General features: G+C 37.1%; 1 protein-coding gene across 1 annotated transcript in view; it reads right to left on the reverse strand.

Annotated features, from left to right (window-relative positions):
- Positions 1-1175: 1175 nt before the first annotated feature.
- The window catches only part of gna11b (guanine nucleotide binding protein (G protein), alpha 11b (Gq class)), a 57096-nt gene continuing 33056 nt past the window's right edge, over positions 1176-25215 (reverse strand). Inside the window, exons 2-7 of the mRNA XM_077222184.1 lie at positions 21488-21672; positions 18593-18747; positions 15603-15731; positions 12373-12502; positions 12082-12235; positions 1176-6511 (exon numbers count right to left, since the gene is read on the reverse strand). Of these exons, the coding sequence (XP_077078299.1) occupies positions 6321-6511; positions 12082-12235; positions 12373-12502; positions 15603-15731; positions 18593-18747; positions 21488-21672 (944 nt within the window). The 3' untranslated portion in view covers positions 1176-6320. The remainder of the gene's footprint in view (positions 6512-12081; positions 12236-12372; positions 12503-15602; positions 15732-18592; positions 18748-21487; positions 21673-25215) is intronic.

Genomic DNA, 25215 nt, shown 5'->3' on the forward strand with positions numbered 1-25215 from the left:
GGCGAACGTCATGTTGCGTCATTAATATTTATAGGATAAGCCTTTATCGTAGTAGGATTTGTACCTTGGTGCGTTCGCATGCGGGATTTAAGGTGGCGCTCAGTAGGCCCATTTTAAGATGTCAAATGGATGAAATAACAGTAACACCGGAAGTGTCTGTCGGTGGAAGGTTTTGGAATTGCGCTGCTTTTGTTCCTGGTCAATGCACAGCGACTCCAACTTGTAATACAGGCAACTGCACCCATGGGACCATTTCCACTGTAGTGAACATGTTATTTACTAATATCACTAGGGCCAGAGATTTTCCTGGAGTATTAAAGACACCATCCTGTGATTTATAATATAATATAATATGCAAATAACAAAATTATGAAATATATATATATATATATATATATATATATATATATATATATATATATATATATATATATATTAAAAACAAGCAATTGATCAAGCACATTATAAATAACGAATTATACTCCTGTTTAAAACCCTTGTAAATGCATGTAATTCCCCCTACAAGATGTTCTTAAAGGGTTAGTTCACCCAAAAATGAAAATTCTGTCATCAATTACTCACCCTCAAGTCGTTCAAAAAACGTAAGACTTTCGTTCTTCTATCACTTTGATGCTTCAAAAAGTTAATAAAGAGATCGTAAAACTTATCCATATGAATTGAGCGGTTTAGTTCAAATTTTCTGAAGAGACATCATCGCTTTATATGATGAACAGATTGAATTTAGATTTTTATATTGAAATAATAGAGTGAATATAAACAGAAGCTCAACTGAACCTCCTTGATGCACGAGAACAAACCTCTTGTTGAAGCTCAAACTTGCTGCGTAACATGAGAATGAATCTCATTGGTTCTCACACGTCAAGTGAACATGCTTGAGTTACAGTTTACCACAACTAATGTGTGAGTTGATGAATGTTTATATGTTTTATAACTTTAGCTGGTAGGGAATTTTTCTGTGTGCCCCTTCTGGACAAAAAATACAATCATTTTTGGCAAACAATTTAAAATAAACTCCATAATAGACTTCTGTGCTGAATTTATAATGTAGATAAAACAAAACAAAAAAAGAAAACATTTTAAAAAGCAGCAATGTGCAGATTTGTAACATTTCAACATTGCAGGCACTGCAAAGAAAACAATTTACAAGACAATCAGCAAGTATAGGAACAAATTTATTTAAATTTAAAACAGATACTTTATAATTTTTCTTTTTTTAGAAGGCGGTTATGAAAATCATTTCCATGTTTGAATGAGGTTCAGGCAACAGTGGTTGAAATAAAACAAATACAAATAAAAACAACAAAAAAAAAAAATATGGCGAGAATGTTGTAAAATAAATTTCCACTATGGTTTCTCATCTCGAGGATTTCGATGTTTGTCTGAGCCCAAAACTCCCACCTGGACAAAGAGGACATACAATAATTACAATTCCTTAAAAAAAAGAAGAAAAAAAAGAAGAGAAAAACAGCAGTTTATCTTCTATCTTAAATACAAAGTAAATCCGTTTACTCTCTTATTTAGTGTTTTACTAATTTTTAAAAGGAGGCCGCGTCTAATTTCACGGTCCGCATGTGATTTGGACAACAATTGGCACTTGTTACGAGTCAGTCTCAGAGAAGGGGATTGGCACGCACAATATTATACAACATTTACATTTGGTATAATTACAAAATAAAAGGGCAAAAAGAAGCAGAGAACGAATGAGAGATAAAACTCAAATAAAATGTACATGATCCTGTCATAACAACAAAAAAAAAGAGAAAATATTAAAGTGGTCCTGGACATAACAGCTCAGGTAATGTAGTACAATAAAAGAACAGGGGATGAAATCAAATTTGAATGGGTCAGAACTTGATCCATCATCACACAGATGTATGGCATCTAACCATACCATACATAAACATACTTACATGGAAATAACGTAACTGTCTTGTCTGCAATGGGGCAGCAAATCTGATTCAATGTCAACAAACGGAGCATCCGAAAAGATTCATATGTTCATTCCATCACAATGAATCACTGAATCAAATTGCAACCGTCATGGATTCATCTTTAGGTGCCTACAATAGAGAAAGCTCTTACAGGAATGCGGAAGATTAATTTTTGAGTCTCTGAAATGAAGCGAATACTGAGAATTTGGTTTGAACAATGGCAACTTCTACAGCCAAATATCCTTTTCAGGAATAATAACATCTGGTTTAATGACACAGACATTTGAAGGAAACTCTAGCGCCCTCTTGAGTACTGAGTGTTGCTACTTCCACAGCAATGCAGTTTCAACAATACGACAAGCATCTGCGTTTCTGTATTTGTGTATAGTAGTGTTGCCCAGATGCCTTTGAAAACAGCCTAAGCCTTCATTACTGATATGTTTATTCACCTGTCCACTTCAGAACCGAAATAGAAAGCCGCAGGCGAAAAATTATCTTGCCAACAGCGGGACGGATACTATTTTCAATAAACCACTCGCTGGACAATTAGGAAGTTGGCCAACGAAGAATATTTGACCTGAGGAAGGTTTTGATTTACTGCTGTGTTCAATGTACGAAGCATTCAAAATACATGCAGGTCATTGGCAAGATCCAATAAACGAACAAAGTTTTGCCTCCAAACCTCAACGACTGTGCCCTACTGACAAAAGAAGTGTGCTTGTCACGTGACTACCAATCCTAAAATGCCAAAAAAAACACGGTTCACAGAGGTAGAGGTTCTTGAGGGAACGTCAAAACTGGCACATTTATAGATATGTGTAGCTCAAACGGTCGCGCTGCGGCTCGAAGCGTTTCTAGGCATTTGCCTTGTGGCACAAAAAAAGAAAGAAAAAAAGTGCACGAAGAACAATCAAAGCTATGCCGAATAACGTGTCCTTCTTACAATCGAAGGCCTTCGAACCGCAGACACAACAAAGCAACAAATTCTCATAGTGAGCAGAGCCATAATTTCGACAGTCGCAGTGAACTAACACCAGATGCGAGCGGTGCCATGCGACAAAAGCAAATTGAACCCATTATAAAAAGTGATGCTGTCTACACTGGATGCGGAGCGACGAGAAAAATCCCGACAGTAAAATGGTGACCGCTTTTATTTCTGACGTTGTGGCAAGCAGGACGGGGCCGAGAGCTGTGGGAACACACCGGTCTCGAGTCTCACGGAGGAGCTCCGGAAGGATAAAAGGAGGAGTGACGACTGGACTATTTATGTTGTGTTTTATTATGTTTATAAGCGGCAGTCGTCCGTGAGGGGCTGCCGCTTTACTTTCTCTTCGTTGTTTGTTTATTGTGTCATTAAACTTTACGTTGATCGTACGCCAGTTCCCACCTACTTCTTCCCTTATCAACAAACTTTGTTACAGACATAGTGATCAACTTCTGACACGAGGAACAAATGAATTTGCAACGGTCGCTTTGTCGCGTCTAGTGTAGACAGCATCAAGCTGTTCAGGCGTAAGTAAGACACACTTTAGAGTAGGACACGGTATTTTAGAAGATGATTAAGTGCTCAATGGCCATGATTTGCTTCAGTGTCTTCAAATCTAACTTACTACAACAACACTGCAGGACTTACAAAATGGTGACATTTCCAAACCCCACTTAAACACTGAATCACATGGGTAGAGTTTACAATATCACGTCAGGTTTTATATCCATCAAGAAAGCGTTTGGGAATGCTTCTCTGATGAACTCAAAAGTAATAAAATAATGGATAATGCATGAGCGTTTGGTGGAATGGGTGTAAAACTGATCACATACAACAGAAGAGACGTTTCTCTTGGTACCGAATCACACTTTGAGCTGTGACCAATTGCTTCTGGCATGGTTTTTCGTAGCCCTTGATGAAAATGAATGAAACATCACCAGTATAAAATATCAACTGTAAAAGAACCATAGAACACTTTTTTTTTCTATCTGTGCATCACATACACAATGAAGGAAACAAGCTGTGAATTTAGAAAGAAATTAAAATAAAATCAGAATCGAAAGAAAGAAAAAGTCACTACTTGCAAGCGTCGACCAAAAAGATCTTCAATCACAAATAAAAAGCCGTCTATTTTCATATGGTACATTTCCTATGTTTGTTTTTAAGCACTTAACCTAAACATCATTTGGAAATTTAACAATTAAAAAAAAAAAAAAAGATCTGTAGGAAATATATTTATAGTACAATATATTGTGTGCTTGGGGAAAAAAATAAAAATAGAAAATAAAATAAAAAACTGAACATTTTTTATCCATAACGGAGGTTTATACAGCAGTTCAGACACTAGTCTCCTATTTCTGTCTCATAACATGGGAGTGCTTCAAACAGGAAAGAGGAAACAATAGCATTCAAATTATCAACAACTTCAGATCTGGTCCATAAATTATATAAATAAAATGTTCTTTACTTAATTAATCGTTTCTTTTGCTTAAAAATCATTTTTTTATTTTTCATATATCTCATATAACATTCACACCGTAGAGAAGGCGGTTTCGCTATCCCTCTCTGATGTTTCCAAACGCTCTAGGTTTTCTCAGACTATTGCTCATCATAACCGCGCGCGTTGATTTTTAAAACCACATTCGTCCTCCACACGTTACCAGCTATGTGTATATCATTTGACGTATTCATAGTGACCAAAAAAATCAAAATCAAAAATTAAAACGAAGAATCACAGTATCAATAATATTGTAATTCATAATAAAACCAACACAATCACGAAAAAGTGATTTTTTTTCTCTTTTTTTTTGCCAAAGATAGTGTACCACAGACGTTTTGTACATAAGCAATAATGTGTATACGTATTTACAAATATAAATATACACAATCAATTAAGTTCAGCGCATAAAAGCTTTCCTGTCCCCCCACCCTCGTCCTCCCACGTTCCCACCGGAATTTAGTTTAGAATTTGTTGAGCGAAAAAATGTATGTTATGACAATAAAAAAAAACAACAACTGCATAAACAAATAATGGATTGTGTGCATCTGGGCCGCTGGATGACGACGATACCCGCGAGTCTACGGCCCGGATTCTGAATTGATAAAGTATCTGTTCATGAGCGAAAAAAAAGAAAGAAAAGTTTAACCGCGCACTAATTTATTAGATTGCGAAGTTAAAACGAAACCGGGAAGAAAGATAAAAGATAACAACCATGGGGGAAGGAAGCAATGCAATAACTTTCAACTCTAAATGTGGAAATCTGCAGAACAATACCTATCATATGTGTATAATCCTGTTTCGCGCACATTTAAAAATCCTTAACGCTGTCTCTTACCCATCATTAATTTCGACTGCTCTTATAATTTACTTTATCAGTTGCAGTAGAAGAAGCTATAGTTACTTATCATTAAAAATGTTTTAAAATGATCATCTCAGCAATATACACAGATTTATTAATTTTCATCTCTCCCTCACGTGCTTTTTGCTTATATAGGCATTCTTAAACTATTTTCGTTCATTATCATTTTTTTTAGATTTTTTGTTGATTTTTTTTTGCATTTGCGATGCTCTCACATGAAGTTTACATTTATCGATGCGAGTTGAAGACTAGCCTCGTCGAGAGAATCATCTCTGCGAGTGAAAGGTTCTCCACACCATCAGTGGAACCCGCTGGAACCCACTGGATTTTTAGAATCCGCCGGAATCCTCAGAATTCTAAAAGGATCCAATGGATCCCTTTCGGAACTTCTGGCACCACAGCACTAGTCCTTGTGTCCATGTTAAAGAATGTAAATATGTCATGATTTTTTTTTTTAGTCATTTGTCTTTTTGCAGGGCTGTGAACACCACATTTTTCCATTCATCCAGGCAGAATTCCCGAGAAACACTCGGAGCGGACGATGTGATTGGAGCGAGTGATAGTACAGGAAGAGAAAGGAACGTCACATCCAGTTTTTCAGGCCAGCGCATCACAGAACGTTCTCATCGAAGCTCCGCCAATCCAACATTTTCTTTGAAATACGCAAACATTGGGAGTGGCGAGTTGGATTCTAACGCCCTTTGTCAAACCCAAGCCACGTTTCGGTGGTCAAATTTGATAAAAGGGAAAGAGGCCTTTAACGTGAGCTGCCGGGGCTGAGCGGACAGACTTTGGCAAACAAATAAAAAATAAACGATGAGCAGGACACGTCCGTTACGATTCCGCTGGACAGAAAGAGAATAACTCTGGAAGCTGAGAAAGAGAAATTAAAAGAATGTCGTGTTTTGAAGGTGTACATGATGCCTGTGTGTGTGTGTGTGTGTTGTGGACGTAGGTGTGCGCACGCTCTGTGGGTGCCTGTTCTATGCTGATTGGTGAGAGTGGTGTCGGACTCGTCACGTCTCACACCAGGTTGTACTCCTTCAGGTTTAGCTGCAGGATGGTGTCTTTCACCGCCGCGAACACAAAGCGGATGTTCTCCGTGTCGGTGGCACAGGTGAAATGCGAGTAGATGATCTTGTCGCTGTCAGGGTTCAGATCCACAAACATCTTCAGGATGAACTCCCGTGCGGCTTGGGCGTCCCTCTGGGGTCCTACAAAACACATGTGTACATGGAGTTAAAGACTTCACGAGACCTGGAAGAGTCCATCCTTCCTGTTTATTTACTCCACAATTAAGAGTTTTCTATATGTAATTTATTCCTGTGATCAAAGCTGAATTACTCCTTGTGAAATCATTCTAATATGATTTGCAGCTCAAGAAACATTTATTAATACTAATGACAATGTTGAAAACAGTTGCTGCTTTTTTTTTTGGTTACATTATTTGTATTGATGAATTTTCAAGAAAATGTCTAATACAGCATTAGGGAAAACAGTAAAAAAAAAAAGAGGAAAGAAAAAACCCCCAATAGAACAAGGGGTATACATTCTGTTTTGGGGCAAGTATAGATTCACATATAGAGTCATTGATTTAGGATCCTCAATGCTTGCAGGATGCTTTGAGGAATAAAAAGTTTTAAAAAAACAGCATTTGTTTTAAATATTTTGTTTTATTACATTATAAATGTCACTTTTGATCAATTCAATGTGTCCTTGCTGAATGAAAGTATTAATTTCTTTCAAAAAACCAACCAACCAAACAAACAAAAATAAAACTTACTGCACAGTTCAGGGGTCTCAAACTGCCGAACATTTGCGGCCCCCCCTCCCCCTCCCTCCGACCCGCAACTGATGTAAAGAATATAACATAATCTGGCCCGCAAAACTATTTAAATTTTTTTTATAGTTGCCTCATGCCAATTTAAATTACCCTTCATATTAGAACATGAATATTAGAAACATGAACACGATTCAATCAAATAAAAAATAAATAAAAAACGTGAATGCGTAAAAAAAAAAAAAAAAAAAAACCCTGCGCATTCCGGCATATTTGGTAAGAGAGCTGATTTTGGTCCCAGGAGTTTATTTGTTTGGCTGCTAACGGAAACGAAAATATTTCTCTTTCCAAAACGAAAAGAAAAGTGGATGATGAACACAGAGTTTCAAGAAAGATGGACATTGCAGTATTTTTTTGTGGAGTTTAATGGAAATGCTACCTGTCTGATATGCAAGTAAAAGTCACAGTCCTAAGGAGTATAATCTCAATCGTTCATACTCAACTAAACATGGAGAACAGTATGAGAAGTACCAGGCAGACGAGAGAGAAAAAACAGCCATGAAGTTGAAGAAAGAGCTAACATCCCAGCAAAGCCTTTTCCACAAAGCCAAAAAGGATGCTGATGCTGCAGGTTATGTGGTAAGTGAGTTGATTGCTAAAGCAGGAAAGCCGTTCACTGAAGGGCAGTTTATGAAGGATTGTATGTTAAAAGTCGCTGATATTCTTTGTCCAGAAAAGAAGGGCTTGTTCAACAATCTCTCTCTATCGGCAAACACAGTGGCAGAGCGGATTAGCGAGTTTTATGATCAGTTGCGCGCCAAAGCTAGAGTTTTCAGTTTTCACTGCGTACTCTGTAGTGCTCGACAAAAGCACAGACAAAACAGAGATTGCGCAGCTAGCCGTTTTCATCAGGGGTATTAATGAACAATTTGAAGTGACGGAGTTAACGATAAATTTCAGCAGCTGTGCGGCGCAATTGAGCGTGGTTGGACGCTGGTTTGCTGTGGAACAGACTGGTAGGCATTACCACTGATGGCGCCCCATCTATCTGTTTTATATACTGATGTTTACATTTTTTGTACGACACAAATGTGTTAGTTACATAATCTGAAGTAAATGAGAGCTAACTTTTCAGCAAGTGAAGTAAATTTCCAGAAAAATATTGTGCTTTCTTGTTGTGCTTGAATGTTAAAATGGCCCTCCTATGAGCTTTCGTTCACAGCAGTGGCCCCCAGCAAATCTGAGTTTGAGACCCCTGGTATAGTTTATATAATGTGCTGATAATAGACATTTCCATGACCTTTAAAGATTGTATTCCTTTTTATAAGCCTGGAAATCAGAAAAGTCCTGATGTTTACCCTGTACCCAGATGAAAACGATATCTGTGATTAGCAATTTTGCAAGATTATAAGTAGTGTAGTATATTTCATCCAATATCTGGCAATTTAGAACAATTTTCTTTAAAAAAGTTGAAATTACACTGCTTTATTCTGTCATTTAACTCTAAGAACTCATGGCAGATCTGCTTTGAAAGGTTAATACATTAATTTGGAGATTTTGAACAGCATTTTTACTAGGGCTGCACGTTTTGGGGAAAATGTCATATTGCAATTAGTGAGGTCAATATTACGATAAGCGAAATAATAAACAAATGGTTTCATGAGTTAACTCGCTTGGTTCTGAAGGAAAATATACACACAGATTAGTGATAATGCTGAAATGTGTATTTCTCTAGCAACAACAACCAAATTAAAATAATATTTTTTACTAGATGAAATAATTACATCTTTGCATTACTGCAAACTTGTTATGGTCTCAATCGTACAATAGTATAAAATAAATAGAACAAGTATGCTCATGAAAATAAGATATTTTGAACATTCTGTCCAGACAAACAGGGACATTTAAGCAGGATGTGTATTGTGATTGTCAACACATTTGGTAACTAAACAGAAATTTGTTAAGTTTAGTGACATGTTACAATGTTTACATGGTACAATGACTGGTAGGCTAATGCTTTTATTATTGCTTGACACAAATTTCACAATTTCAATTCAAATCTTGTGATTTGATTCATTTGGATAAATATTAGCTACAGCAGATGCATGTTAATTTTCGCAAGAAAAAAAAAACTCACCTAATGCTGTAAACATACAGAGAGCCCTGTCAGCTGGTTAAAAATAACAACTCAAAATAAATCTAATGTGGTTTTTACTAGGCTATAATAACAACGTTACAATATTTTGATAATATAAGTAAAAAATATAATAAATATTTAATATAGTGCACATATTTAGCAAAATACTCCTCTCTATATAATATATAATTTGTCTAGCCAACTAACATGCTATCTATCATCAAATGGCTTTCCTGATGTAAATGTAACATTATGTGACTTGTTCTCCAGCTGTTTTATTGACCTCTTTCCGCGGTTGAAAAACACTGATTGATCGGTATTATGTATGAGGCATAGGCATTTCAGTAAGTTGTACTGTATCTTTCAACACACCTATTGTTAATTCGTGTTTATTTACTATTAACTAGTGAAGAGTAAAGGCGGACATTTTGAGCCGAATTCTGACTCGTGCGACTCTTTCAGGTCTGTCCGGATTTCAGCTTTGTCGTGTTCGTGAAGTGTACAGGGAGCAACGAGAGGTGATTAACCTCTCCCGAACGGCAATGGTCGGATGAATTTCTGGCATTTCAGAAATTTTAGTCGATCCTCGTGACATTATCGCACAGTTGAAGCAAAGCTACGAACCGTTTGCCCTAAACTCAGTCTTTTCTCCCTTACTGCACCTGCGCGAAAACAGAAGTTTAACCATTTCATCTGCAAAAAATAAAAAAAATACAAAAACGAAAAGAGGGAGATCTTTAAATTCTGTCCCCAGTTCGTGTTGTAAAATGGATTAACCATATATTACCCACGTCTTCCAAGCTACCTGCGATGTATCTACACCGTGCCTCTTTTATTAATTTGTTAAACAATGTTTTTGAAATAAAGCTGTTTTTAATTTTCATTGATGACTAACTATTACAGTCTTCGGACATATTATAGACAGCCTATAATTCATTGTAATCGACCTAAATGTTTTAGAAAATGTTCAATGAGGAGGAGTAACCTTCTAAGTAATGTTTTATTATCCTCACAGTGCGTTGGTTATGCGGTGATGCGCTATGAAATTATTGCGTGGCTAATTAATTATAAAAGCCTATCAATTTAATAATAAAAGTAGTCTAGGCCTTCCTTAACAATAATAATAATAATACTAATAACAATTTAATACATAAATTGGAAATGCTAAATCATATTGATAGCTGATGCTTGTTTTCATAATATCTCTGGATACATGATATCGTCTATTGGCGCAACCCGACACGGGGGTTTATCGCACATATTTCACACGTGTAGTGTGAGCAGTCACGTCGCAGCTCGATGTTCAGACCGTATAGTGTGAGCACATTTATCCTGAACTTTGGCTTTGCATGCGATCTACTCGTTCAGTGTGAGTAGGTAACCTTGCTGAAATCGCAAGTATGCCCGCCTTAATGCCTGGTTCAGATTACACGATTTTAGCCCGATTTGGACACGATCCGCTTGACGTAGGGTGTCGTGGGGATTCGTAAACGACAACAGGCGTAGGGACGCAAGATTCGATCGTATCATCTCGTATAGTGTGTCATTGTGGGCGATGCTTCACGACATCACGCCAAAAAGACTAGCATGTTTAATTTGTTTAACGGTCGTCCACGACGGGTTCCGTCACATGTATGAGGTTGACCAATAGGAGCACAGAAGCTTTTCCGTACCCAACTTTCAAAAATGGCGAAACGAAAGAGATATATACTAGGTGGAGTTATGACATGGAGGAAAGGTTCGTAAGAAAACAATATTTTACCTCAAGTTCTCTTTGGAGGATTGACAGCCCATACTGTCCTCTTCGAGCAATCCAGGAACGTGTCCATTGTCGGGTTTTCTTTCTTTTTTAAAAGTTTTTCTGAACACAGGACAGCCAATACAACACTCACCGCTTCATCCATTGTTTGTTTACGTTCGTTTCCGGAAGTCACTCGCTACTAGTTTCGCCTTCTCAATGACATCACGCGCGTTGTTAAAGACGGCACGCGATGACTGGTCAGGAAGCAACGTGTAGTCTGACATGTTTCTTGTCCACGACACGACAAGATTTTAGGAGTCAAAATCGCGTAATCTGACACAGTGACTATCGTAACAGATAAAAAAAATCATGCAATCTGAACCAGGCATAAGAGATGTTCGGTTCACGACCACAATCTGTCACGTCACATTTACAAGTGCCAAAACGCTATTGTTTGAATTTCGTAATACAATTGACAGAATCTGAGAGCAGAGAATTAGTTTCATATCAAAAGTATCTTGCTCTGTCTAGTCTGTCGGTGTCAGTGTCCTCTTTGCTTCACGATTTTTCTCCACGTTAGAAAATGGATGTGTGGCGTGAGAGCGTGTGAATCTCACGCTGTATGAGTGAGAGTTGGCAGCCCTGCTCTCTCTGCTCAGTGTCGGTTATCTTATAGCCAAAATATCGCCATATAACAGAGGTAGATTTTTTTGTGGCCACTAGTTCAGTGTCCGTCTGCTCGGCATCACCTTCACCTGTTCTCCACGCTGAGATACTCCATACGCGCCACACACATGCCACTGTCTAAACTGAAACGCTCTGGTCTTCTTTGTATTAGCGGTGAAGAAAATAGGCAAACAGCTCTCAGAGAGAATGGGTTGTCATGTCCACACATGCATTCATTTATTTAATAAAATCGCAGCATTTGCGTCATATAATTGCATAGGCTTGACATCGCGATTGCGATATGATTAATCGTTTTACTGCTGTTATGCCATACACGCCTTCAAACATGTCAACGAAAAGCTAATAATTTCAAAAGCAACTAAAACACATGCATACATTGGTACTGTCTGCATTAAACCAGTCTACATGAAAAACACAGTACGACAGGAGGAAGACCTACCATCAAACTCTGGGAAATAGTCGACCAGGTGGGAGTAAGAGATCTTCTCTTCCAGCAGGTCCTTCTTGTTGAGGAAGAGGATGACAGAGGAGTTTTGGAACCATGGATATGTGATTATCGTCCTGAACAGAGCCTTGCTCTCCTCCATACGATTCTGAATACAGACACAAAGAATGGATTATAATATATGTAAAAGTGCACGGTTAAAAAAAAACATTCATCCACACACACAGGTAAAGGTAAACGTGTCTATAGTTAAATAAAGCTCTGTGTGGTTTGAGAGCTGCTCACCTCATTGTCCGATTCTACCAGAACCTGATCGTACTCGCTCAGAGCCACCAGGAACATGATGGATGTCACATTCTCAAAACAGTGGATCCACTTCCTGCGCTCTGACCTCTGACCCCCTACATCAACCATCCTGAGAAACAAAGAGAGCGACCGTTTGCATTATTGATAGGTTACAGACATTATATGCATTAATAATTCATGATTACACTGTGCGCAGTATGCAAATCTTCTGTATGCACAGAAGGACCTTGTCAGCATGCAAAAATTCACAGCACACAACCAGAACACACTGGATATGTATCCCATAATGCAACGCGCTCAACCCGAATTTAGTATCAAGTGTGCCGAATTCACTGAAAGCTATATCTTAACTCATTTATTTCCTCCTTTACTTGTTTTTATTATTAACAAATTCATTAATTCGTTTCGGATTAAAAAAGGAAAAATATGTGTATTTATTGCTGAGATGACGGCTGGATATACGAAATCTACAACGTAGCGAGGTATTGTGACAACAACATAGTATAGTACTGTTGTTTATCACTGCATAATGCACACTTTCCAGTTTTTCATACTCTTTAAAAAATAGTAGGCAGTATACAGCATATGTATGCATATACTGTACTGAATACATTGGAGTATGCAGTATGCATGCATGATGCAACAACTGTCACGGTTTGGGTTTTGTTCCTTGTTCCTGTTTCATGTATGTCATGTGATCCCTTGATCAAGTCATGTGATCCTGCCATGTCTTCCCTTGTCTGATGTGTCATGTTGTTATTGGTTCATAGTTTAATTGTTCACAGGTGTCCCCTGTCTAGTTATTAGTCTGTGTATTTAAGGCCTCATGTTTGCCCTGTGTCTTTGTCTAGTATTAAATGTTTCCTGCCGTTGTTCTTGTTTCGAGTTTGTTCACGTTTGTAAATTAAAGTTGCATTTGGGTTCTCAACGAGCTTGCCTAATTTATCTAAGGACTAATCATTACAACAAAAAATGCATACCTTATGCATACCATGCAATATATACTGTATTCTAGCTACTATTTAAAGAAAGTCAAACTGTAGTATCCTACATTGTTGTCACTTGACCCTTATTATGTTGCATGTTAAATCCAGCACGTCCAAGAATCATCTTGCACATACGAATATTTTTATGTGAACATGTGAGTCCAATCACCTAATAAACATTGCTCATATGCATAATGCACAAACAATAAAAGTAGTATGCTAGAATGCTATTCTGAACATACCCAAAGCCCTAGATTTCAGTAACATGGTAAATGTGTGCAGCCAGCACTGATTTGGGGGTTTACGCGGCGCCCCCTAGTGGAGCCAGAGCTCCAGTCCTGAGCCAGCAGTTCACAGAGGGGCCTTTGATAAATGAAGCCCTCTAGGATTGGCTGCCCAAAATAAAGCTCCTTCAGATAGAAGCGTCCTCATTTCCTTCAGCCAGGGGCTCGGTGACCTACTTCTGAACATACACACGCTCTTTAATGTAGGACGAGTCTCCACATTCACTCCGCACTTAGCGAACTTTGGCAGGAGGACAGACAGAGAGAGAGAGAGAGAGAGATGTGAAAAGATAAGAGAGATGGCCGTGCGCACACGTTTTTTTTTTCTCTTCCGGGAAGCTCGACACGAGGTGCGTGTGGGTTTAAGACAGTTTTACAGAGATTAACAACCACAGAGCTGATGGTAATCATTTATGGAGTCAATATGGCAAAGAGGGCAGAAATAATCTGGTGTGTGCTTTGATGAATTTTCATATCACGTACATAGGAACGATTCAAAAACATGCTGTGAATCTCATCAGTGTCTTTCATAAGCATGACAGATTTTAAATGTGTAGGCGCACTAGATACGAAAACTTTTCATAAACTTGAAAGTTCAATAATTAGGCCTACAACGCTGTTGCAAATACTATGAATCTAGGTTACTGTACTTCTGAAAAATGCACACTTCTGTAATTTTTTGAGTTCTTGATCAAATTTTAGTTCACATTCGTTTGAAAACACTCACTTTGGTTTAAACTGTAGTTTATTTAGCTAGTTTTTGTCTACATAGGCCACACCCTTGGGTCATGAATATTAATTACATTATATGATGTTTGCCCTCACTTATTTAACATTTGCTAATCTAAATTTATTAATTTAGCAGATGCTTTAATCCAAAGAGACATACAAATGAGGACAAAAACTAAGTGATTCATCCAAAGAGGAACTAACATGAGAGGTCTACAATAGAAAGTTTCAGATGTTGTATAGAAATTAGATATGCGGAAGTTGTTAAGTGCTAACCATGGTTGGGTTACAATTTACCACTTGTGCATTCATTTAAACACAGCGACCGGATGGCAGAGTCCTTTTTACAGGCAACACACACTGCGGCCAGGAAAAAAAAAAAGGCGAAATGTTACTACGCCCCTGCATGCACTACCAATCAAATGTTTTTATTAAAGAAGTTAATACTTTGATTTGACAAGGATTCATTAAATTGATCAAAAGTGACAGTGACGACATTTATAATGTTCCAAAATTTAAATGCTGTTCTTTTGAACTTTCTATTCATCGAATAAACATGAAAACAAATGTATCACAGTTTCCACAAAAATATGAAGCAGCACAACTGTTTTCAACATTGATAATAATCAGAAATGTTTCTTGAGCAGCAAATCATCATATAAGAATGATTTCTGAAGGATCATGTGACACTGAAGACTGGAGTAATGATGCTGAAAATTCAGCTTTGTATCACAGGAATAAATTACATTTTACAATATATTCAAATAAAAAACAGTTATTTTAATTTGAAATATTATTTCACAATGTTACTGCATTTTTTGACCAACTAAAAGCATGCTTGGTGAGCATAAAAGACTTCCTTTAAAAACATAAAACAATCTTTTTAATGCTCATTTAAATTTGTGCTTCAGCCGACGACAGTGTGTCTCTCTCAAGAGAAAACTGGAGGAAATTGTTTCGTGGGTTTTGATGTATCAATAAAGACAAACAAATCAATCGAAAAATACAACCAAGACAACTTTGACTGCTGTGGGGTGTGACTGGATCTTTGTGGGTCACACACTAGAAAGTCGTCTTCAGCTCAGGAAAATATTAATAACTCTCCAGCGGTGGATGTATTCTCGATGCTAACCTACATTCAGTGGGACAAAAAAAATCATTTCCTAAATTTCAAACGTAAGCTGATTAATAATTGCCCTGTTTCCTCTACCTGAAAATGATGCTTTGAAGGTCGAACGGGTACTCAATAATCCCTGTGGTCGGGATTCGAACCCTCAGAACATCCTGCTGGGTGGGAAGGTAGGAGGACTCGGAGATACGATCCAGATCAGTGAGATAGCTATAGAAGGAGAAGGAGAGAGATTATTAACCTCTTTATATCACAAGCGGGTGCTTTGGGAAAGGATGTTTCCAGACGTCCCAGTCAGCAGATCTATGAGGATGCTTATTATGGTGTCTTGTGGGACAACCTGAAGAACACAACGGCTAAATAGGGAAGACAAATGTTTTTTGTGTGTGGTCAAACTAAGGTTCTTTTATTTTCAGAATGTACACTGCATATGGTCTAATATTCCCGACGAATAGAAATCTCTTTATTGAATTATTTGATTTGATTTGAATCAAGAGAATAAAAACACCATAGGGGCTTTCGCTCCAGAGGAACATTTTCATAGTTTCTATAACTATTGACTACTGATGTACCTGCTTTTTGGTGTGTTTGCTCCTCGGGAATTGGGAATGATTTTAGTTTATGGGGAACTAAACGAGCTCCTACTTCTAAACCAGCACTCCAGGAACTACCAGTGACGTAAGTGTACATTCATTGGCCGAACGCATGCCATACGAAACAACTGCACCCGACATTTTTACTTACTCCACGAATATGAAAAACAGCGGTAAGACATAAACATACAGAAATCTAATGTTAAAGGCATTTACTTGTCGCCATTGTCTGCGGCGTTGTGCTCTATTCTCAGCCTTGATTATATGTAGCACTGCAAGTTGTCGTAGGAGATTTCATCTCTTAGCCCTTCTTTCTACTCTTTAAATCGCATAAATCCCAGGACACACCAAACCGACGTCAAAGAACTAGAGACGATAAAAGTTGACTGTGTCGCCTCTCGTCGGCTGCGTCTTGGCCAAAAAGCTGCACTTGAACACACCGAAAGGACTAAAGGCGACTGTCAACTAACACGTGTGTTCTGCGCCAGCGTTCAAGAACATATCTGTCTATATCGGCAGGTATCAATAGTCTGTTTTCGTCATTCAAAAAGGGGAAAACGAATCTAGGACTGCAGAAACAAACCGTAAAACAAAGCCGCGCTTTCTTACTATTTTGAATATCAATCACTGTCAAAATATCAGAATATAAAATTCTTCCCATTAATGTAATGCAAAAAGAAGATTAAAGAAAGAATTAGAATAAAGGTAAATGAATAAATAAACAAATTGTAGTAATTTGTACACAAAATTGCATAATTTACATTTTAAAAAATTATTTCTGAATTGCATATGCTAAGTAGCTTTTATGTGACAATTTAGTGAGGGTCACAATATAGCATACAAGGTTTTGACATTTGTATTTTTGCATAATTAGTTTTTGTCTGACACTATTTTTCTCGAAATAGTATACTGTGATGTATGTGGTATGATTATATTGCATAGCATGTAAAGCAGTATGTCACAATAAACAAAGAGCAGTCTGCTACAATGATGTCACATGACCTCATTATGTGGCATGTATAATTCAGAAAAAAACGGCCAAATGCCAAATCTCTGAAATAAATACTTTAAATGAGATGTAGCCATCTGCATCCCGTTTTACCAATTAAACTACATTTTCCTTGTTTTGAAAAATAATTAAAATATTATAGATTACATGTACAGAACTGAAGAAATAAACTATCAAATCAATAATCAAACATACTTTCGTAGAACAGCTCTGATTCATTTGTGTGAACTGGTTAGTAAAAAAAAAAAGATCCACTGATTAATTTTGATTCCTTTGCAATTTGTAGCAAAACATTTAGTAAAACGCTGTAGTTTGTCAGGGTTGACGACTCAGAACAAGATCAGAAATGTATTGAAAAATGATATAAACGAGTATGTTTCTAGTTTTGTTAGTTGATTTTGTGTAAATCTCAGATGTTTCTACTGTACTGATGTGACCTCTATTACCCTAACAAACCAGCAGGGGGCGTTATTCACATGATGCCAACGACTCCAAGCTGCATACATTTGTGTGTATTAATGTGGTGAAATATGCACTGCCTCCATATTTTATTGGGCCATTAAAAGAAATAGACAAGACTGACTGCCGCCAAACTGTTCAATTGGATCATCAGAGAGACACGGACACAAACCCATTCAGAAAAAGGCCCATGAAACACTGAAGCACGTTCTTTGAGAGATTAATTGATTTGTGTGTGTTGCACAGGCTGGAAGACATGTTATTTCTAAGTACAAATTGATTTGTTCCCCTTCTTTTTCCAGATTTAATAACGTCTTGGATATTGGCTAGCATTAAAGAGATAGTTCACCCAAAAATGTCAATCCATTTACTTCCTCTTCGGTTGTTTCTTTCATTCACGGAACAAGATTTTTTTTTTCACACAATTACAATGAATAGGAATGCAGGCTTTCAAGCTCTAAACAGGACACAAATGCACCATAAAAGTTATCCATGTGACTCACGGGGTGTATTGTAAACCTTCTGAAGTCACATGATTGCTTTGTGTGAGTTATTTACTAAAAATCATTCTCATTCATCAGAGTTCATGAGCAATAGCGATGTCTGCAGAATAATTCAAACTGACCGGTTAAATCAAATCTTTTCAAAGAAGCTCACAAAATCAGTCTGAATGACCGGTTGATGAATCAGACAGATTCTCATAGACTATCAAGATTATCAGTGATTAAAGATTTATATTTCAGTCTGTTCCCCACATAAGAGTTTAGACAGAGTGCATGAGCTGAATGATGACCGATTTCCAGATGAATAAACATGTCTCAATGGAATAACATGCACCAATGATCATTTACAATATGAATGTGTTAAGAAGGTATGTTGTATGACTTTTTCTTTTCTTTTTTTACAGATACAATATGATATACATTTAAATGTTAGGGGATTTGACATGGTTTAAACACAAACATGACTATGAACAATCATATTGTATTCAATACAGGGATGATACTCACTATTTCGTGGAGTCTGACAGCTGGTACTCTCGGCGTCTGTCGTAGGCCTCTTGAATGCCTGGATCTGTCCAGAGCATCTTTATGGCATTAATGTAGGGATGGTCAAATGACATCACCTTCTCGATGTCCACCTCCTTCACCAGCATAGCGTTCGCCTGCAGTCCAGAGCAGATCAAAAATGTAAAAAATATAGATAATCAACAGCAATGCAATAGGGCAGTTGACATTACATGTGAAAAAAAGTGCACTTAATTGTACTGAATGTGCACTTGTCTACTTCAAATATTAGAAGTATATTTAAAAAAAAAAGCACTTGAAGATAATAGAATATTAATGAAATAAAAAGCCAATTAAGTGTACTTAAAATGTACACGTTCATGACTGTTTCTCAACACTTTATAATAATGTCAAATTAAAGTACATTTTAAATCATTATGTTTAAATTCATTAATCCTTTTGTCATACACACTTATATTGATGTGTTGACTAACCTATTAAAGCACACTGAAGTTAGGTACATTATCATTTTAAGTGTAGTGTGTTACTTCATCAAATAACATTTAAATTTAATATATTTTCAAAGTACTAAACTGCAACTTCATATATTTAGATATATGACATACAAGTTTTAGTAGAAATGACATTAAAGTATAATGATGTCTACCATAAATGCTTGTCAGTACATTTAGCAGTACAGTTTAACCATATTTCAAAGACAACAGATGTAATTATGAAATGCAGACTGCGACCAAATCTTTGCATTTTGCGACCTTTTTTTCTTCTCGTGCGAGTAAACTTAGTTGGAGGTCGCACTGCCATCACCATGTTGCCCAACTGATAGGAGCCGCCATTTCTGTTGCATATGAAAAACGGAAAACGAAACGAAAGCAGAACAAAACCTTCTCTTTGAGCGGCGCGGAGAGATTATTAGCTCGGACCAATATTAGACAGCGCGGCACGAGTTCGATCAAGCGGCACTGTTACTACACAGCGCCAGGAGATCAAGTGAGAAAGTGTTTGAATTCGCTCAAAATCACATTATGAAATCAAAGTTTTTCTCTAATACAAAATACAGAAATCTAATACAGAAATTTTAATGAGTAAAATATATCTGACGCATATTTCCCTTTATATTTACAATTTTCAGCACACCAGGGCGACTAGGAACATGAATTATCCAGCAATGACTTTTGTTATAAATATGAGGAAACACAAAGGCTAAATTCCCTTAATCATCCATCACAATGAGTACAACCAAAGAATTCTGTTCTGATATGCAGCAAACGATTGTTGAGCTACACAACATAGAAAGTGGCTGTAAGAAAATAGCTAAAGCATTGAAAATCCCCATTTCCACCATCAGGGCAATAATTAAGAACATGTTACAAAATTGCATGAAAGAGAACGTGCGTCTTGATTGTCTTAATGCACAGCGAGGAGACATCTTTAATGTTGTGGGCCTGTTTTTCTGCTGGAGGTCCTGGACATCTTCACACATACATGGATTCTATCAAATACCAACAGATAAAAAAAATAAAAAATAAAAAAACACAAATGAGGCTTCTGCCATGGCTCTCCCAGTCCCTTGACCTAAAACCCTTCAGAAAACTGAAGAGGAGAGTGTATCAACATGGATCTGGGAAACTGAAGGATCTGGAGAGTTTCTGTGGGAGGAATGATCTCTGATCTCTTGTCTGGTGTTCTCCAAACTCATCAGGCATTATATGAGAAGACTCAGAGCTGTTATCTTGGCAAAAGGTTGCAAAAAATATTAATTGTGGCCAACGTGTATTAGAGAAAAACTTTTATTTCATAATGGGATTTCCCCCCCTTTTATACTTCAATGAAAGTTTCGATTTTTATGATGGTTTTTTTTTTTAATAAAAGGTCTGCAGAGTGCCATATTTACCAAGGGTGCCAATAATTCTGACCAGGACTGTATATTCTTTTAAAGTATATTATTTTCATAAACAGTATGTACTTCTTTTACTCAAGGGCTGACATGCAACAGAAGTCTGACGTGTGCAATACTCCTATAAAAACCTATTTTAAACATGCTCTAATGTTTCTGTAATTTCATGGAATATTTGTCTTTTTTTTAAATTTGCCACACTAAAGTACATTTTAAGAGAATAAAAAAAATATGAATGTTGAAAAAACAAGTGGTTAAAAGCAAAAGGTGACCAGTTACAGCAGCTAAAAAAAATATTTGAACCTAAAATCTTTTTACAGAAAAAGGTTAAAGGTGCTGTTTTAAATTTTTTCACGAAACTTTTTGCAATTGCATTTGGTGCAATTAGTGGAGCATGAAATATACACTTCACATTTAAAGTCCTTGTAATTTACCTATTTCTGTTAATTTTACACTCATTTAAAAAAATCAGTAGATTAATATTATTTCAGATTTGAACGGCTGATTATATGAAAATGGCAACACTCTATTTGAGTACAGCAATTATGGAAATTAAAAATTTTCCCCATTTAAATAAAAGTAAAAAAATAACTTTTTTAAAACAGCGTTTTTAATCATTTTCGTGGATCTGTGTGGACGGGGTTTGGTTTGACAACGTCGTCTGTACACGAATAACGCAAAGGAAAAACTTTTCCGTCTTTAGTACATCTTTGTCATGTAAAGGTACCCTTATAATACCACATGAACCCTGAAGTTTCTTTTCCCCATAGGCTGGATATGAAAATTAAACTTTTTGAAACCGGTCACAAACTTATCCAGAATCAAAAGAAAGAAACTGCATAAAGATTTTGGCAGGAAATGTATAATGCAAAAAAGGCTTAAAAATATTTTTTGATTTAGGGGTGAAACATGACCAAGATGCTTTCATCAGATTCAGCCTTAAATGCTTTAAAACTGAAATACTCAACATGAACCATTCTAACCTTGTTCTGCTCGTACTTGTAGCCGATTTTCAGGTTCTCGGTGGCGCGGATCATGGCCTGCATGGAGGTGAAGATGTTCTGGTACACCAGCTTGGTGAAGCCACGTTTGTCCTCGTCTGTGTATCCAGTGCCATGGATGATACGCATCTGTTTGATGAACGTACTCTTGCCGCTCTCACCCGTGCCTAGAGCAGAGAGAAGGGTCGGAGGTCAGGTTTATATTGAAAGACAAGATAAAGACCACAGGTACGGCATCCTTCATTCATGATCATCCGTTCAGATGGTTTGGTCACAATGTGGCAGCACATCTGGACACTTATTTCTTCAATTGAGAAAAAAAAAGAGTCATGAACTTTGCCATGTTGGCTGCTGCTCCTTACAATAACATCAGTCTATTTTAGAAAAAATAATTGCATGACTCCCATTAATGTAATCTATTTTGCACCGTTTAATTGACCCTTCGCAGGGAGCTTGATCGACAGGTGATCTGACCAATCATACTTCGCCATCCGCCATTTTGTCCGACAAAGCAGTCAGGAGAGTTAGTAGACTAACATGGGAGGATTTGAACTTGAAAAACTGAATATACTGACGCCTTTCCGCGGTTAAAACAACATTCCTTCATATGTTCATTCATGTTTATTTGATGCTATAAATGAACTAGTCGGAAGAGATGATCGGTTCACGAGCAGCTTTAACTGAGGCTCTACAGCGATCTGTCAATACACATTAAAGAGCCACAAAACGGTATTTATTGTTTAAATTTCTTTTTAAAAATGACCAAATTTGAAAGGTGAGACTTTGTTTAATATGTTTAATATCAAAAGTAACCGAAAAGTAACCTGGTCTGTCCTGTCTGTCAGCGTATTGTCGGTCTCCTCTCTGATCCGCGATGTATTTTTCACTGCATGAGAACATGGTGTGTGCGTGAGAGCGGCGTAGCTTGTTGGACATAGCGACAGTAACTAAGGGGGGCGGGTCTTTGCGAAGGGTCAATTGTCCTTTAATTTATATATTTGTATTTAATATATATATATATTGGGCTGGGTATTTTCGATACCGATACCTTGACTTCGATACCGGTTCCTGAACGATACTTTTTTCGATACCAATTTTATGAAACCAGTTTTAACAATTTAACATTACCTTCAAATATTTTGTTTATTTTTTCAGTTTGTTGATTTTTTTACACTCATATTTTGAGTCTGTAAAAAGCACCAATGCTAAAGTTTTCTATGTTTCCTAATCATTTAACAACATGTATTCTTTACTTCAATGAGCTCATTGTTTCTGCCTTAACTTAATGCATTGTTTAACAATGAAACTGAATACAAAATTAATTGAAAAACATTACACACAGTCACCTCTGATAACAGATCACTCTAAATTGTATTTTAGACACATGTATCTTCTGTAAAGCTGCTTTGAAATGATATGTATTGTGAAAAATGCTATACAAATAAATGTGAATTGAAATAAATATAGGCTAATGGGGGCGGGATATGTGCCTCACGCTCTCAGCACACATGAAGCTTGCGCAAAGCACTGGCAAAAGTAGCCTAATGATTATGGATGTGTCGGGAAACAGTAGCAAGGAGATATTTAAATTGTTTATTAATGAACAAGTGATTATTAAGTGTGTTGGCTGCAAAGACGATTATTGCGATCATTCCTGCAGTAGTGAACGCGTGCGCACCTATATGGATTAGGTAATCAAACTATTTATTTCTAATTGTTTCGTTTAAAAGTAGACAAATTTTGACTTTATATAGGACTATTTGTCATGTCTGTGAGGCAAGTATCCTGTACGCTGAGTTTCGGTTAATTTGTGACGCGCTCCAGTTCTTGCAGTCGAAGACAGATAAACTTTCTACTCTCAAGTGTAGGCTATCTGTGCGCTTTTAAGTGCCTTATCGGATTTATCGTGTTGCCGGTCTTGGCAGCAATTATCTTGTCGAAAATATTGCATCGCGTGCTTCTGGCATCGAGTCTGGTACATAGGTACACTTTTGATCATTTCCACATATTTTCTATCTATCTGGGTTGGGACGCTTACACACACACACACACACACACACACACACACACACACACACACTACAGCCTCACGTGCGACGAGCCACGTCTCTGGGCAGCCGCGTAAACTAGTGTTTTTCCGCCACAGCCAATCATGCTAGATGCTTGTTTCACTGACGTTGATGAGATTAACCACTTAGGTACCGAAATTTGGTACTGAAAAACAAGACATGTTTCGATACTCGGTAGCATCGAGGCAATTCGGTCGGTACCTAAAAAGTACCGAACTCGGTACCCAGCCCTATATATATATATATATATATATATATATATACATATACATACATACATACAAATATTTTATCTGCTGACTTGCATTTCACCATTAACCAACATTCGAATATATGAACATGTTGTTAAATTATTGAAATGCTTCCTTAAAATCTCAGGGGGGATTTTATATCTAAGGAGTTTGACTAACAAAAAAAAAAAGTTTGGGAACCTCTAGGTTTCATTAACGCAATGCGTTTTAATCATAAAAAAAAAAAATCTAAACAATGTTGAATACCTGGGCTGGTATGATCTGACACACATGTAAACTCGCCCACACACACAGACCCTCATACTCAGAGATTAAAGTCAACATGGACACACACATTTTAATTCTGCAACATTTCCAAATGAAACAGGGTATTCAATGAGAAAAAAAGGGTGCAAAATTAAACGTGCACAAAAAGTACTGGAACACAAAGAAAGAATGTTTGTAACCAAACAGTTATGGGGCACCATTGACATTTTTTTTTTTCAAACTATGGCAGTCAATTGTGCCCCCACAACTGTTTGGTTACAAACATTCTTCAAAATATCTTCCTTTGTGTTCAGCAGAACAAAAAAACTCATACAGGTTTGGAACAACTTGAGGATGAGTAAATTATGACATAATTTTCATTTTTGGGTGAACTGTCCCTTTAAGAGTGTAAAGCACCATTGCTCAAAATGTAGCCACAGTAGGAGGTGAAAACTTTGTGCAAGTTTTGGTTGGAAAACCACAGACATGCCTCCAACGCCGGAAACACAAACCTTGAGAGACATTGACAATACCAAAAGATTCAGTTTTTTAGTTTTATTTGTCCCCACTCACCTCAAACAACAAACCTCTCAAACAAAACGTCCCCCCTGACTTCCTCTCTTTTACACACAATTAAAAGCTCTTTCTCCTTCCCTGTCTCTCGTTACATAACACTCCTGTTTTGCTTCTCGGTTCAGCTGAGTGAGGATTTCAAATGAAGGCCGCTTTTCAGAATGAGACTGTGACTGCAGGAAGTGAACCGATCAGCGAAGGGGCACGAGCATATCTGCACAAATAAAGCCAAATCCTAACTAGTTTTTAAAAAAAAAAATTGTCGAGGCTCTGAGGAATATAAATATGCTGCACTTAAAGCTGCGGTGCTTTCAACTCTACTTGCAGCACAAAATCTAACGCACACTTTTATTGTCCATCAGGTAGGGGTGTACAATATATCGTAATACAAAAATGCAACAATATGTATCATGGATAGTTCACTCAAAAATTCAAGTTTTCAGAGTTTTAGTGTGAGTACTACATTAAACGGCTAAGTATAATGTTGAATATAATGTATAATAATAAAATGAGGGAATATTTGTGGGTCCTGATAATGCCAAATGTCTGTTGTTACCAGTAAAAAGCCTAC

Source organism: Siphateles boraxobius, unplaced genomic scaffold, assembly GCF_051911475.1.
Source record: "Siphateles boraxobius isolate OS27281-9 unplaced genomic scaffold, OSU_SipBor_1 86, whole genome shotgun sequence".
NCBI classification, from domain to species: Eukaryota; Metazoa; Chordata; class Actinopteri; order Cypriniformes; family Leuciscidae; genus Siphateles; species Siphateles boraxobius.